Below are 14,490 nucleotides of genomic sequence, written 5' to 3' on the forward strand. Positions count from 1 at the left end.
TTATGTGCTACCAGGATACCACATCCCGTTTTCCTAACACCACCTTCAACCATGGATGACCCATCTACAAAAAGTTTTAATGGAGTTTCCCTCTCATCTCCCCCCACAGGTTTTAACACAAAGGGACCCTTCAGGGCCTGAGCTATCACAACCTCACAACTGTAGGGTTCACCATGATACTGTAAATTAGGGGCCAACTGAGATATTGTATAGGTTCTTTGTACAGATACATCCTTGTTTTGGTGCAGTAGGGTCCACTGTGCAAGGTGATTTTGGGAAACATTTCCATCCTTCAGACATCTATCTAATAGCAGCTGAATGGTTGTATGTTCTGTTAACACTTTTATGGGACTAATTCCTATGATATAAGCAAAATGTTGCTCTGCTCAGAAGACCATTAATAAGTGCCTTTCACCGACTGTATAGGTCTTCTTTACAACTTTAAGAACCTTTTGAGGTGCATGCCAGAGGGCAAGATTTACCACGTTTATCTTGGAGAAGTACTGCCAAACAGGACTTCTCTTGAATCTATTTTCAATGCCAAAGGATCCTCTCGGACTAGGTGCCTGGAGAGTAGGTGCCTGTAACATTGCTACCTTAAGATTAGTCACAGCCTCAGTGTGTCTTTTAACCAAAAGAAGAAGGTGGAAGAGAGCATGTCCAGGTGCATGGAGTCCTTGATTATGCTGGGGCAGTGGGAAGTGTAGGCAGAGTCAATGGATGGGAGGCTGGTTTGCATGATGGACTGGTCTTCGTTCACTACCCTTTGTAGTTCCTTGCGGCCTTGGACAGAGCAGGGGCCATACCAAGCTGTGATATAACCAGAAAGAATGCTTTCTATGGTGCATCTGTAAAAGTTGGTGAGAGTCGAAGTGGACATGCCAAATTTCCTTAGCCTCCTGAGGAAGTAGAGGCATTGGTAGATTTTCTTAACTATAGCATCAGGGTGGAGGGACTAGGACAGGTTGTTGGTGATCTCGACAGTTAGAAACTTGATTCTCTCCATTGATGTAGATTGGGGAATGAAGTCAATGATTATCTCCTTCATTTTGTTGACATTGAGGGAGAGATTGTTGTCATTGCACCACTTTACCAGATTTTCTAGCTCTTTCCTGTATTCTATGTCATCATTGTTTGAGATCATACCACTAAATTGGTATCATCAGCAAACTTAAAAATTGAGTTGATGGTGAATTTGGCCACATATTCATAGGTGTGTAAGGAATATAGTAAAGGGCTGAAGACACAATCTTGTGGGGCACTGGTGTTGAGGATAATCATAGCGGACGTGTTGTTCCCTATCCTTACTGATTGTGGTCTGTGGGTTAGGAAGTCTAGGATCCAGTTGCAGAAGAAGGAGGCGAGCCACGGAATTTGGAGATGAGTTTTGCAGGAATAATGGTGTTGAAGGCTGAGCTGTAATCAATAAATAGGAGTCTGACAGAGGTGTCTTTGTTATCCAGGTGTTCTGGGATTCTACAGCACCTTTAACAAAATGTACAGGGGGGCAGCTCTTCCTGAAAATACTTCAATATGATTATGGCAATACCCTATCAATCCAATCAATCCTAAATTGATTGTACAGATTACATATCCATTCAGATAGGAAGTTGACATCGTACACATTAGTTTATCATCTATGGAATGCATTCCTGCTGATAACACAGTGCCCAATATGACACCTTTCCTCTCATTATTTGGGCCTTTTTAGGGTTTGCCTTGACTTCTAGCTAGGCTATTAGAGCTAATAGTTCACCAAGGACTGCTGGGTCTTCCCTGGTCTTTGTAACAACATTTGGTGGGATAACAACAAGTTATCAATGTACTGTCCTAAACATTCTGGACATGAGAACCCTTGTAATCTAGTCACCATTCTTTGGTGAAAGATCGAGGGGATGTTATTGAATCTCTGGGGGTGGCAAATCCATGTTTACTGTGTCGTTGGAATGTAAACACAAATTTATGCTGGCACTGCTTAGCCAAGGGTACAAACCAAGGGTACAAACCAACAAACAAACTAATAAAGAGAACTGTGAGCCATTTGGCTCTCGACATTTGTTTTACGAGTGTTTCAGGGCTAGTGGCTGCTGTCGTGGAGACAGCAGCTATTCTTTTTTTAAGTTCTCCATAGTCAATTGTTAACCATCTGGTTTCCGAATGGGCTGGTTAGGTGAGTTATTGGTTGATGCCACAAGGTCGCAGCACCCCATGTTGGAGCAAACTATCCACTATATTTCTTACATCTCCTGCAGTCCAGAACTCTGACGAAGGGCCATCCAGTTCCAAAACATTGCTTCTATTCTCTTTCGACAGATGCTGTCAGACCTGCTGAGACTTTCCAGCATTTCATGTTTTTGTTTCAGATTCTAGCATCCACGGTATTTTGCTTTTGCCGTTCTGAATTACCTTCCCATGGTAGGATTTGTGACTGTTGATTGTGTTTTACTATTTCAGATCTCTTCTGAGTAAATCAAAAACCATTCTCAGCTTTTTCTTCGTGAGTGGTAAAGCCGGAAAATTTTGTGTTGTACATGCGATGTAGCAATATGTCATCAAGAAATTGTTTAGATGGCCATTTAACGAACGTTGGTCCTTGGAGGCTTTCAGTGCATGCTGCAAGGACTAGATGAATCTTTCAGCTAAACCATTCATCAAAGGATAGTATGGCCCTGATTTTGTGTGTTGGATACCATTCTGCTATAGATAGTCTTCAAACTCTTGAGCCATGAACTGTGGTCCATTATCACTTACAATTTGTTCTGGTTTCCCAGATCTGGTGAACATCTCATCAATCTTTTCAGTGGTTTGTTCCACAGTTGTTGACTTCATGGTGATGCTGTGGTTAGCATGCTGCATCACAGCACCAGGGACCTGGGTTTGAACCCTAGCTTGGATCAGTATCTATGTGGAGTTTGCACATTCTCCCCATGTCTGTGTGGGTTTCATCTGGGTACTCTGATTTCCTTCCACAGTCCAAAGATGTGCAGGTTAGGTGGATTGGCCATACTAAATTGCCCCTTAGTGTCAGGGGGACTAGCTAGGATAAATGCATGGGGTTATGGAGATAAGACCTGGGTGGAGTTGTGGTTGGTGCAGACTCGATGGATCAAATGACCTCCTTCTATACTGTAAGATTCTGTGAACAATTCTGACCACTCTGAGTGGGCATCAATGACAATCATGAACCTGTGCCTTTTGTATGAAGTTGCAATGTCAATGTGTAAACACTGCCAGGGCATTTTAGGTCACTCCCATGGATGTAATTAGGACAATGGTGGTGTGTTTCTTACCCATGCAAATGACGGACACAGTCTGACTTTTTTCCTTACTTTGGGCATCAGGTCAAGTCCACCGGAAGTGGCTTCTCACCAGTTCTTTCATTTGAACTATATTTGGGTCTCCATGTAATTGTTCCAACACTCTTTGTCGCAAGTTTGGAGGAATCATTTTTTCATCCCCCACAACAGGCAGCTGCCCTGAACTGTCAACTTCTGGAAGTGTGGATTTAAATCAGGATGCACTTCTGCTGTTCTCCCCTTTAATATCATTTCGAGTAGCTTCTCCACCGTGGGATTTTTTCTGATCTGTCTTGAGCAGCAGTCAATGGAACGTTGTCTGTCTCTGATAGGTAAAAGTGCTATGTGTCCAGCATGTAAAGCTAAATGTGACAATGCATCTGCATTGACATGGCTTTGAAATTGAAGATATTTGATTTCATGTGAATGTGTAGACAGTATTAACAACTTTCTCTGAAGTCTGCTTGCAGCGAACAATGGAATACTTTTGTACGGCCTGAAGATGATTGTCAAATGTCAGTGGTCTATCAACAATATGAGGTGATGATCATCAAGATATTGATAGAATTTCCTTAGTCCAGAAGTAATGCTTAGTGCTTCTTTTTCCAACTGTGCGTAGTTTGAGTCAGCACTTGTTAGAGTACACGATGCAAAAACTGTTGGTCTTTCTTCCCCAGAAGAAATGTGTGAACACCACTGCTCCAACTCTATATGGTGATGCATCACAAGCAAGTTGTAGGGGCAACTTTGGGTTAAAATATACCAACGCGTCTGACTTTTTCAGTGTTTCTTTGTCCGTGTTGTAAGCCTTTTCGCAATCTGATGTCCATTGTCATGCTTATGTAGTGGTTTAAGAGAATGGGATTGATTGTTGTTTTGAAATCTCTGCAGAAACATACAATACTGTCCTGTTTCTTTATAGGCATTATTAGAACTGGTCCAGTTAGTGACAGTGATGGGTTCTAAAACTCCTTTATCTATAAGTCCCAATTCCAATTCTACCTTTGGATGTTTAGCAGAAGATACTGCTGTGACCTTAAGATTCTTGCTTTGCTGTTTCGTGTAATCTTGAATGACGCTTGAACTGCTTTCATTGGTCCCAGTTTATCTTTGAATACGCCACTGTATTTCTCTAAGATGCTTTGTAGGCTTGTCTTAGAATCCACTAATCTGTTTAAAATATTCCAATTCAACTTCATCTTTTCCAACCAAGAACGACCAAGAAATCTGGAAAGTTCCCTTGAACGAAGATTTGCCCACTTAATTCTACTTTGATGGTGATGTATCTTGTGCGAGGCATTGCTTCTTCTCTGTAGGTGCTCACAGTAACATCTGCTGGCTTTAAGGATAGATGGTCCAGATGTTGTTTGCAGGTGACCTCAGGAATTAGGGAGACCACATCCCCTGTGTCAACCTCCATTCTGATTGATTTCCCATTCAATTTTGGAATTACCCAAAATCGGTGTGATTTGCCTTGAATCCATAATACATTCTTCATCAGACTTGTGTATTGGGCCTTCATTTATCTGGTGCTTTTCTTCAATATTATAAATTATTTTGGTGAAATTTGTTTTATTTTTTTCTTTGCTGTATCCAGGATGTATTTCGAAGAACTCTTTTTCTGCAGAAGTTGTTTTCCTCCAGCAAGCTCTGGCTATTTGACCAATCTTGCCATAATTTTTGCATTGGCTATTCTTGCTTCAGCACTCAGCCTGTGAATGGCTTGTTTTGCACAGCAATAACATGCCTGTTGTTGGGTCGGTTTTGTTAGGGGAATTTTCCAGGAGGCTTCCCTCTGGGGGTCCTGCATTCAGCCAAATTCAAGTATTACAAACCTGCGAGAGACAGTATGCAGTAAAGTATGTTTTTTATTTGACCAATACACATTGGGAGAGAGATGTCAGATGGATTCCAACTTCTGTCTAAAATTACATCACATGAACACATCCAATGTACTATTTTCGAAGATTAGTGTTCCCCCTTAATCTTTCATACAAACTGGATGGTCCAATTACATTAAACACGTTATCTACCTTGGTCAACAGCATTCTACCTCTTCGCACAATTAAGAATTCATTGGCTATTTGGACTCAACGTCTTTCCTCCAATGTTTAGCAACTTGCTTACACATCTCTGACAGATTCAAGGTTCACTCCTGCCACTTGCATACTGTGAAAACTAAAAGGAAGTCATCCTGTCTAACTGGCTATACCTTATCAAGCCACGTGAGGAGTGGAATGTTCCTATTTATTTTAGTTAGCAGTTTAATCCTTCTATTCAGAAATGCATCTAAGAGTAAACTAGATATGCACATGAGGGAGAAAGTAACAAGGATCTGGTGGAGTTAAATGGGCAGGGCAGAATGCAGGCTGTATGAAGCATAAACATTGGTGTGGACCATTTAGGCCGAAAAGTCTGTTTCTGTACTGTAAATTTTATGTAGTTCCAGATAAAATGGAAATCAAAATGAACATAAAAGCAAGTTTTGGTAAGACTTTACTGCTATAATCTAGAGTTTCTTTAAAATATTAAACAAGGAATTGAGATTGTTAAAACTTGTACTTCTTTCCATATCAGTAAGGACTGAGAGCGAGGGAGTAGAAAGAAAGAATGGCCACATCACTGAGCTGAGCCAATGGATAGTGGTCCCATATAAATGACCATTTGTGTGTCGTTAATTGGATTAAAGGCAATTAAAGTGAAGTTTAAGAACTCTTTCAAAACAGTGACCAAGTTTCAACAGCTGGGAGAAAGTCATTGTAAGTGTTTTAATTTTAGTTCTGCAGGGTCCTTGGGTGGAGACAGAGCACTGCGTCATTCATAATAACAATGGAGTAGTGACACTTGAACCAATTGGAGGATCACAATGCACCGTTAATGAACTGGACATAACCCACTCATGTCAGTTGTTCCAAGGTAATTACTTTTATCACTAATCCATCCAGTGCAGAATGTCTAATGAATAATTTGAAACCAATCTGAAATATTCCCCTGCTGGCTCCTATCAGCTTTGTTCTGCCTTCTCAAGTAATTCTGCCCACAGGCTGATGCTAAAATGGCATTTACACCCATGAGCTTCAAAGTAAGAACAGCTAAATCGTTTCGAATTTATCTTAGATCCAAGAATATTTCTACATTATTTTCTAATGATCTGCCCAAAATTTTACGTCTTATCTATAATTTTTAATATATTGAAACTTTCATTAAGCACATAGCTTCTGTATATTTTTATATTTATATTTCAATTTCCTCTCAAAAATCTGCTTGTCATGATTATTCTTAAACTGAACATTCTGCTTTCCTCACAGTAAGTCATCCAGTCTTTGAGTGACACTGTAATATACAGCACCACTTACTGCTGCCAAGATGTTTCTTTCCACCTTTCTCTTGCAACCCTAACCTATCCTTTACTCCTAATTAACCCCATTCTGTTCCCCAAGGTGTTCCTTCACTAATACATGGTGGTTAGCACTGCTGCCTCAAAGTGCCAGGGACCTGGGTTCAATTCTGGCCTCAGTAGAATGTGTGGAATTTGCACATTCTCCCTGTGTCTGCGTGTGTTTTCTCCGTGTGCTCCGGTTTCCTCCTTCTGTCCAAAGATGCGCGGGTTAGGTTGATTGGCCATGCTAAATTGACTGTAGTGTCAGGGGATTAGCAGGGTAAATATGGTGAGGTTATGCGAATAGGGCCTGAGTGGGATTGTGGTCAGTTCAGACTTGATGGGCTGAACGACCTTCTTCTACACTGTAGGGATTCTATGATTCTAACCTCACTGCCACCCAACTTTCACCCTAATCCTTTCCTTATTTTCTGAAAAAAATTCTTTCATAGAATTTGTTCATCACTGGCTAGGCCAGCATTTAATGCCCATCCTTTGCTGGCATTGAGAAGGTGTGGTGAGTCACCTTCTTGAACCTCTGCAGGTAAACACACAATGCTTTTAGGAAGGGAATTTGACCCAATGACTGTGAAAGACCAGCTATATTGTTCCAAATCTGGATTGTGTGTGGCTTGGAGAGCAACTTAGTTTGCAGGTAGTGATATTCTTCTACATCTGTTGTCCTTGTCCTATTAGATGGTAAAGGTTGCAGAGGAAATAGTTTCTCCATACCTATCATATTGAATCCTTTTATCATTAAGAGTTGATGAAGGACCATTATGGTTTCATTAATTCCATTTGTAATTATCTTCAGCCAGAGATGCTGAAGTCTCCAGCATCAGAGACGTCAGTATTCAGTCAATTCAATTATATCCACCTGATGTCAAGAAATGGCCTGAAAGCACTGAATACTAGAAAGGCTATGGGCCCTGACAGTGTTCCAGCGACACTACTGTAGATTTGTGCTCCAGAGCTAACTGTGCCCCTGGCCAAGCTGTTCCAGTTGAGCTACAATATTGGCATCTACCTGGCAGTGTGGAAAGTTGCCCAGGTATGTCCGGTCCACAGGAAGCAGGAGAAATCCAATCCAACCATTATCATTCCATCAGCCAACTCTCCCTTCATCAACAAAGTGATAGAAAGGAGATCACCCATCTGGCATTTCTGGCTGAAGATAATTACAAATGCCTCAGCTTTGTCTTTCACACTGATATGTTTGGCTCCCCGTCATTGAGGATGGGGATGTTTGTTAAGCTGCCTTCTTCTGTTAGTTGCTTAATTGTCCATCACCATTCATGACTGGATGTGGCAGGATTGCGGAGTTTAGAACTGACCTGTTGGCTGTGGGATAACCTCGCTCTGCCTATTGCATACTGCTTCCACTATTTTGCATGCAAGTAGACCTGTGGTGTAGTTTCACCAGGTTGGGTTGACATCTCATTTTTAGGTATGCCAAGTGCTGCTTCTTGCATGCCCTCCTGCACTCATTGTTGAACCAATACTGACCCCCTGGCTTGATGGTGATGATAGAGTAGGGGATATGTTGGGCCACAAGACAGTGTGATCAAATGGCATGTACATAGCAATGACCTGCTCACTGAAATTTAATTTGGGTTCTGTTAGGACCACTCAGTACCAGCAAGATCTGGAAAATATTCAGGCTTTGGCTGATAAGTGACAAATAACAATAAGTCACAAATAACAAGTGGCAAGAACTGTCCATCTCCATCAAGAGAGAATTAACCACCTCCCCTTGACATTCAATACATTATCATTGCTGAATCCCCCATTTTCAATATCCTGGGGGTTATCATTGACTAGAAACTGAACAAGGCCAGCCACATAAATACTTTGGCCACAAGAACAGGTCAGAGATTTGGAATTCTGTGGCATGTAACTTGCCTCCGGACTCCTCAAAGCCTGTCCACTATCTACAAGGTGCAAGTCAGGAATGTGATGGAATTCTCCTCACTTGCTTGGATGAGTTAGCTCCAGCAGCACGCAAGATAACTGCTAAGAGAAAGCAGTCTATCTGATTGGTACCCCATCCACCACCTTAAACATTCACTCTCTTCTTCACCAACACACAGTGGCAGTAGTGTGTACCATATATAAGATGCACTGTAGCAACTCTCAAAGGTTCTTTCAACAGTATCTTCCAAACCTGCGACCTCTACCACCCAGAGGTAGAAGAGCCATAAGCCTAAAGGAAAACCACCACCTGCAAACTCCACTGTAAGTCGCACAACGTCCCAACTTGGAATTATACGGCCGTTTCTTCACTGTCGTTGGATCAAATTCCTGGAATTCCCTCCCTAAAAGCAGTGTGGGTGTGGGTATATCATGTGGACTGCAGTGGTTTAAGAAGGGTCATCACCACTTTCTCAATAACAATTAGTGGTGGGCTATAAATGCTGGCATTGCCAGTGGCGACCATATCCCATGGACTAATTTTTAAAAATCTATCATGGAATGAAAACTTTAAAATCCAGTTTTCATCTGAACATCATCATGGGATTGAAGCCTTGGAATATCTCAACAGTGTTCTTACAGTAAAAATGCCCAGTCATTTATACATTCATTGTAAATAAATAGCCGTGATGAGATCATTTACACTTCCGTTAACTCAGCATGAGCCAGATCAGGTGGGTCCCACATAATTAAATAATTTTGCATTCAGCACATCACGCTTCAAAGTATCACACATTGTTTCAGTTGCAACACATGTTACTTGAAAAAGTGGTCATTTCACACTGAATTCTTCTAACCTGGAGCCAAAAATGTACAAGCCATTTCTCTCTGACCACAAGAGTAGAGTTACAGATGTTTAAGCATGGAAGCAGGCCCTTTGGCCCAACTTGTCCATGCTGCCCTGTTTTTACCATGAAGTTAGTTTCAGTTGCCTTCGTTTAGCCCATATCTCTATACCCATCTCATCCATGTAACTTTCTAAATGCTTTTTAAAAGACAAAATTGTACTGAACTCTACTACTATCTCCGGCAGCTCATCCCAGGCACTCAGCACCCTCCGTGCGAAAAATTGCCCACCTGAACCCTCCCCCTCACCTTAAAAACAATGCCTGTTAGTTTTAGACTCCCCTACCTTTGGGAAAAGATGTTGACTATCTCTTTACCTATGTCACTAATCATTTTGTAAACCTTTATAAGATTACCCCAAGCCTCATGTGCTCCTGGGTGAAAGTCCCAATCTATCCACTCTCTCCTTATAATTCAAACCATCAAGTCCTGGTAGCATCCTAGTAAATCTTTTCTGCACTGTTCCTAGTTTAATAATATCCTTTCTATAACATATATTATATATATATGTATGTTATCAGTTTAGAACAGTACACAGTATTCCAAGTGTGGCCTTACAACTGTCTTGTACAACTTCAACAAGATGTCCCAATTCCTGTATTCAGTTTTCTGATCAATGAAACCAAACATGCCGAATGCCTTCTTTTTATCCCTCTGTCCACCTGTGACTCCACTTTCAAGGAGCTATGAACCTGTACCCCTACATCTCATTCAGTCGCACACTGAAAGGAATCACACTTGCCCTGACCATACTCTAACTGCAGTCCTCTATCTCTCTTGAGGCTGCTGTCTCTCTCTCTCTCTCTCCCCTCTCTCAACTGTTTGAGATGGAAAGGCAGCTCTGTTGCTCTTGCCTTTATTTTAGATGTGAGAGGTTTGCGTTTGCCTCAGCAAGTCCCAACCTGTCCCCATGGTAACCAAATCACCTGTTCTATTGTTGGGCAGAGTTATGAAGTATGAAATGTAAATATAAATGAATAACGTATATTTAATAAAATATAACATATAAAATACCCCACCCTCTGCCCTGGGTATTTAGTTTAACAATAAACTACAGAAACAATTTATACTTTAATAATTTTACAAGCATCACATTTGTATCTACATGCTCTTCTTCACTTTTCACTCACCTTATTCTATCATAATCTTATTTCACATAACATTCATTCTCTTTCACTTCTCACCAACTTTCCTTCACTAGTCACTCACTCTTCCAATTTTACTTCTGAATTACACTCCTCAATCACTATCTGTTCATGCTTCCCCTTCCCTTCTCACTGATTTTTGTCTTTCAATTCTCACTCATCCCATCTTTTCACTTTTCACCCGCTCTCCTTCCTACACATTCTCAGTTTTTCTTCCTTTGTTTTTAATTTGTGTCACCCTTCATTCCCAATCATTTCTCATATTCATTTCTCATTCTCCTTTTTAATTCCCACCTGCATTTCACAGTCAGTCCTCACCTTTTCATCACTCTCCAAAATTACTTCTTAATTTGCTCCTTCACTTCTCACTTATCTTCTACCTTTACATCTCACACACCTTCTTCAAAGTTAACCCATTCTGCTCTTAAATTTTCACTCAATGGCTTTCAGTTCTCACTCAATAGCTTTCACTGCTGACTCACTCACTTTCATTTCCCACTCACTTGCTTTCCTTTTCACTCACTGGCTTTTACTTCTCACTGACTTTCACTTCTAACTCAATGGCTTTCAGCTTTCACTGGCTTTCACTTCTCACTCACTCTGCTTCTTCACTTCTCACTCACTCGCTTTCACCTCTCACTCACTCTGAACAAAGAGCAATGCAGCACAGGAACAGGCCCTTCGGCCCTCCAAGCCTGCACTGACCATCCATTTGTATCCCTCTATTCCCAGTCTGTTCATGTGGCTATCTAGATAAGTCTTAAATGATCCTAGATTGTCTGCCTCAACCACCTTGCTTGGTAGTGCATTTCAGGCTCCCACCACCCTCTGTGTAAAAAAAGAAGTCCCCCGCATAACTGTATTGAACCTTGCCCCCCTTATCTCTGCTTCTTCATTTCTCATTCACTCGCTTTCACTTTTCATTGACTCGCTTTCACTTCTTATTCACTCACTTTCATTTCTCACTCACTAGCTTTCACTTCTCACTCGCTTTTAGTTCTCACTCACTAACTTTCACTTCTCAGTCATGTCACTTCTAATCCACTCCTGTATTTCTCACTCACTGCATCAGTTCTCTAGCACTTGCTTCTTCACTTGTCACTAATCTTTCTTCTTCACAACTTCTCTTCCTTCACATCTGATCCACCTTCTTTCAGCCTTACTCACTCACATTCTTCACTTCACCATGACACCCATCTTCATTCCTCATTTCTCTTTCACCTCTCACTAACTCTTTTCCTTTATTCCTCATTCTCTCCCAAGCAATTCTAACTCTCTCTCCTCTTTTGCTTCTCACTGTCTGTCAAATTCTCTACCTTCAATTCTCACTTGTGTCCTTAAGTTCGCCCTCATTCTTCTCTCCTTCATGTCTTGCTTACTCTTCTCCTTCACATCTCACTCACTGTCATTCACTTCTGACACACTCACCCCCCTTCATTTCTCTCATTTTCCTTTACTTTTTCCTCCTTCTCTCGCTGTCCTCCTTCTCCCTCACTCACTGCTTCTCATCTGACTTACTCTCCTCCTGCAATTCTCTTTGCTCAAGTGGTTTCTCCCTCCTGTTCTCAAGTTGATTTTCACTTATTGTATTCTCTGCCTCTTTCCTTTCAATTTTCATGATATTGTTTGTTTCTCCAATTGGAGGAGGCAGTGTCACCAGCCTCAGCCCTCACCCGAGTCAACGATTTATAACTACAGCTCCATAGACTGATAATAAAATATATTAGAATTAATGCAATTTAGTTATGTAGACCGAAACACCACAGGGAGGGTTAGATGGTAAAGAGATGCTATCGCAGCAGAATCTCTGCGTTCACAGAGAAGGGCTGAGGAATCAAGATGTAGAGATAGGAAGGAAAGAAGGAAAAGGGAGGGAAGAGAGAGGAAGTGAGGGAGGAAGGAACAAAAAAGAAGGAAACACAGAGAAAGGAAGAGAAACAAACCTCAATAGGCAACAGTGATAACCACTGGTATTTATATACTGAGTGCATTGTAATCAGATATACAAAAGGCTCTTCAGAGAAACATTATCAAGCAAAATTTGACATAAGGTGATATTAGAGTAAAAGGTCAAAAGCTTGGTTAAAAATTGAGGTTTCAAAAAATGTCTTCAAGGAGGAGAGAAGAATTGAGGAGGAGAGCTTTAGGGAGGTCATTTCAGAGCTTAGGGATGAGGCATGTAAAGAAAGGGCCAGCAAACATGGAGCAGTTAATGTGCACATGCTCACAGAGACTAGAATTAGATAAACACAGATATCAGAGAGGTTTGTGAGGCTGGAGATGATTACCGAGATAAAGTGGGGTGAGGATGGGGGGATTTCAAAATAAGAACTTTAAAATTGACTCATGGCCTCAGTGGGAACTAATGTAGTCAACAAGCACAGGGCCAAGAGGAATTGATGCAAGATTCTGGCAGCAGAGCTTTGGTTAGGTGGGTTAGAACGTCTGAGGGAAACAAGGATGGTGTTTGGATTGCCAAATCTAGAGGTAGCTAAGGAAGGATGAGGGTTACTGCAGTGGGTGAACACAACTAGGAGCAGAGTTAGGTAATAAAACAGAGATGCAAATAGGTGGACATAGTTTTAGCATGGATATGTAATCAGAAACCTATTTCAGTGTGAACGCCAAGGTAGTGATAAGATTGGGTCAGTTTCAGATGATTGTCAGGGAGAGGGAGGGAGTTAATATCTCAAGGATTTTAAGCAGGGGCCTGATAGAATGAGCTGAATTATACCAGGCACCAGATTCTCTGCCTCCCTAGCTGAAAGATCAGGAAGGGGATGGAGAGGAAACATCGGCCATCCTGCAGCCAAGGACAAGTGGCCATTAACAAGCTACAGGCAGGACCTCTGGCCTTGCATCAGGATCTGCTATCTCAGAGAGCTGTCAGTGAGTAGTGGCAATCTATTTGTATCACATGCAAACAGAAAATACCTGGGAGGCCAAGAGCAGGAAAATATTACAGTTTTGTTCCACAGACTGCCCACAAACAATATCATGAAAGATTTCTTTCTGACTAAGATTTAAAAAAAATATTTTAACTATCTTCTCTGCAAGAATCTCTGTGTTTTTGCATGTTTTTTTTATAGTTATATAATTATGTCCATAGACCTAGAATAGCAGCAACTGGTCTTCTGTTAATTTTGAGCCTTAATTAGCACGACTCAATTTTGTTTACAGGTGCTGTTATAGTACTAGGAAAGGTGAATAAATTCAGGTTTAACCATCCAACCGAAGCTGCAAAGTTGAGACAAAGGAGAACCGTGAGTTTTTTTTGTCTGCCATATATACTTAATAAATGTTTTTGTAGTTCACACTGTAGCAGCCCACAATTATTTTCGAAATTCTAAAGAAAATCCGTAACACAGCTATTTTTGTGGAACTGGCATTGGAGCTGGAAGCAATTCAGGTTTGGAGCTGAAAGCAATTCATGCTGTGGAAGAGGACCAGATACGATAATGAGTTAAAACACTAGCACTGTGTCTCGGAATCCAGCTTCTATGGGTCATAAGTAAAGCTTTTCCAAGCACATTCACCCAGCTTCCATTGGTCAAAAATGTAGGGTGGAATTCTCCTAAGACAAAATACTATGTATTGAATTTGCATAAAAACTGGAATAAATCCCACTGGTTTTTTCAAGGGCACTTTCAGAATGAATCTCCCACACTCTGCATCACAGAGTGCGAACCTCATTAAGAATCAAACCCTATGTTTTCAGGATCCTTAAGGGGGGTGGGGGAACAGTCACAAGTCATGGTACATATTGGTATCAATGACATAGGTAAGAGAAGGGACAGGGATTTAAAACAGGAATTTAGGGAGCTAGGGTGGAAGCACAGAGCCAGGACAAACC

General features: G+C 41.2%; 1 protein-coding gene across 1 annotated transcript in view; it reads left to right on the forward strand.

Annotated features, from left to right (window-relative positions):
• Nucleotides 1–14,490, forward strand: part of LOC145352698 (stAR-related lipid transfer protein 9-like) — a 300,938-nt gene that overhangs the window by 208,270 nt on the left and 78,178 nt on the right. The window contains exons 18-19 of the mRNA XM_080202937.1: nucleotides 6,075–6,212; nucleotides 13,818–13,900. Of these exons, the coding sequence (XP_080059063.1) occupies nucleotides 6,075–6,212; nucleotides 13,818–13,900 (221 nt within the window). The remainder of the gene's footprint in view (nucleotides 1–6,074; nucleotides 6,213–13,817; nucleotides 13,901–14,490) is intronic.

The sequence above is a fragment of the Carcharhinus amblyrhynchos genome, chromosome 14, assembly GCF_965287045.1.
Source record: "Carcharhinus amblyrhynchos chromosome 14, sCarAmb.v2.hapA, whole genome shotgun sequence".
Classification (NCBI taxonomy): Eukaryota; Metazoa; Chordata; class Chondrichthyes; order Carcharhiniformes; family Carcharhinidae; genus Carcharhinus; species Carcharhinus amblyrhynchos.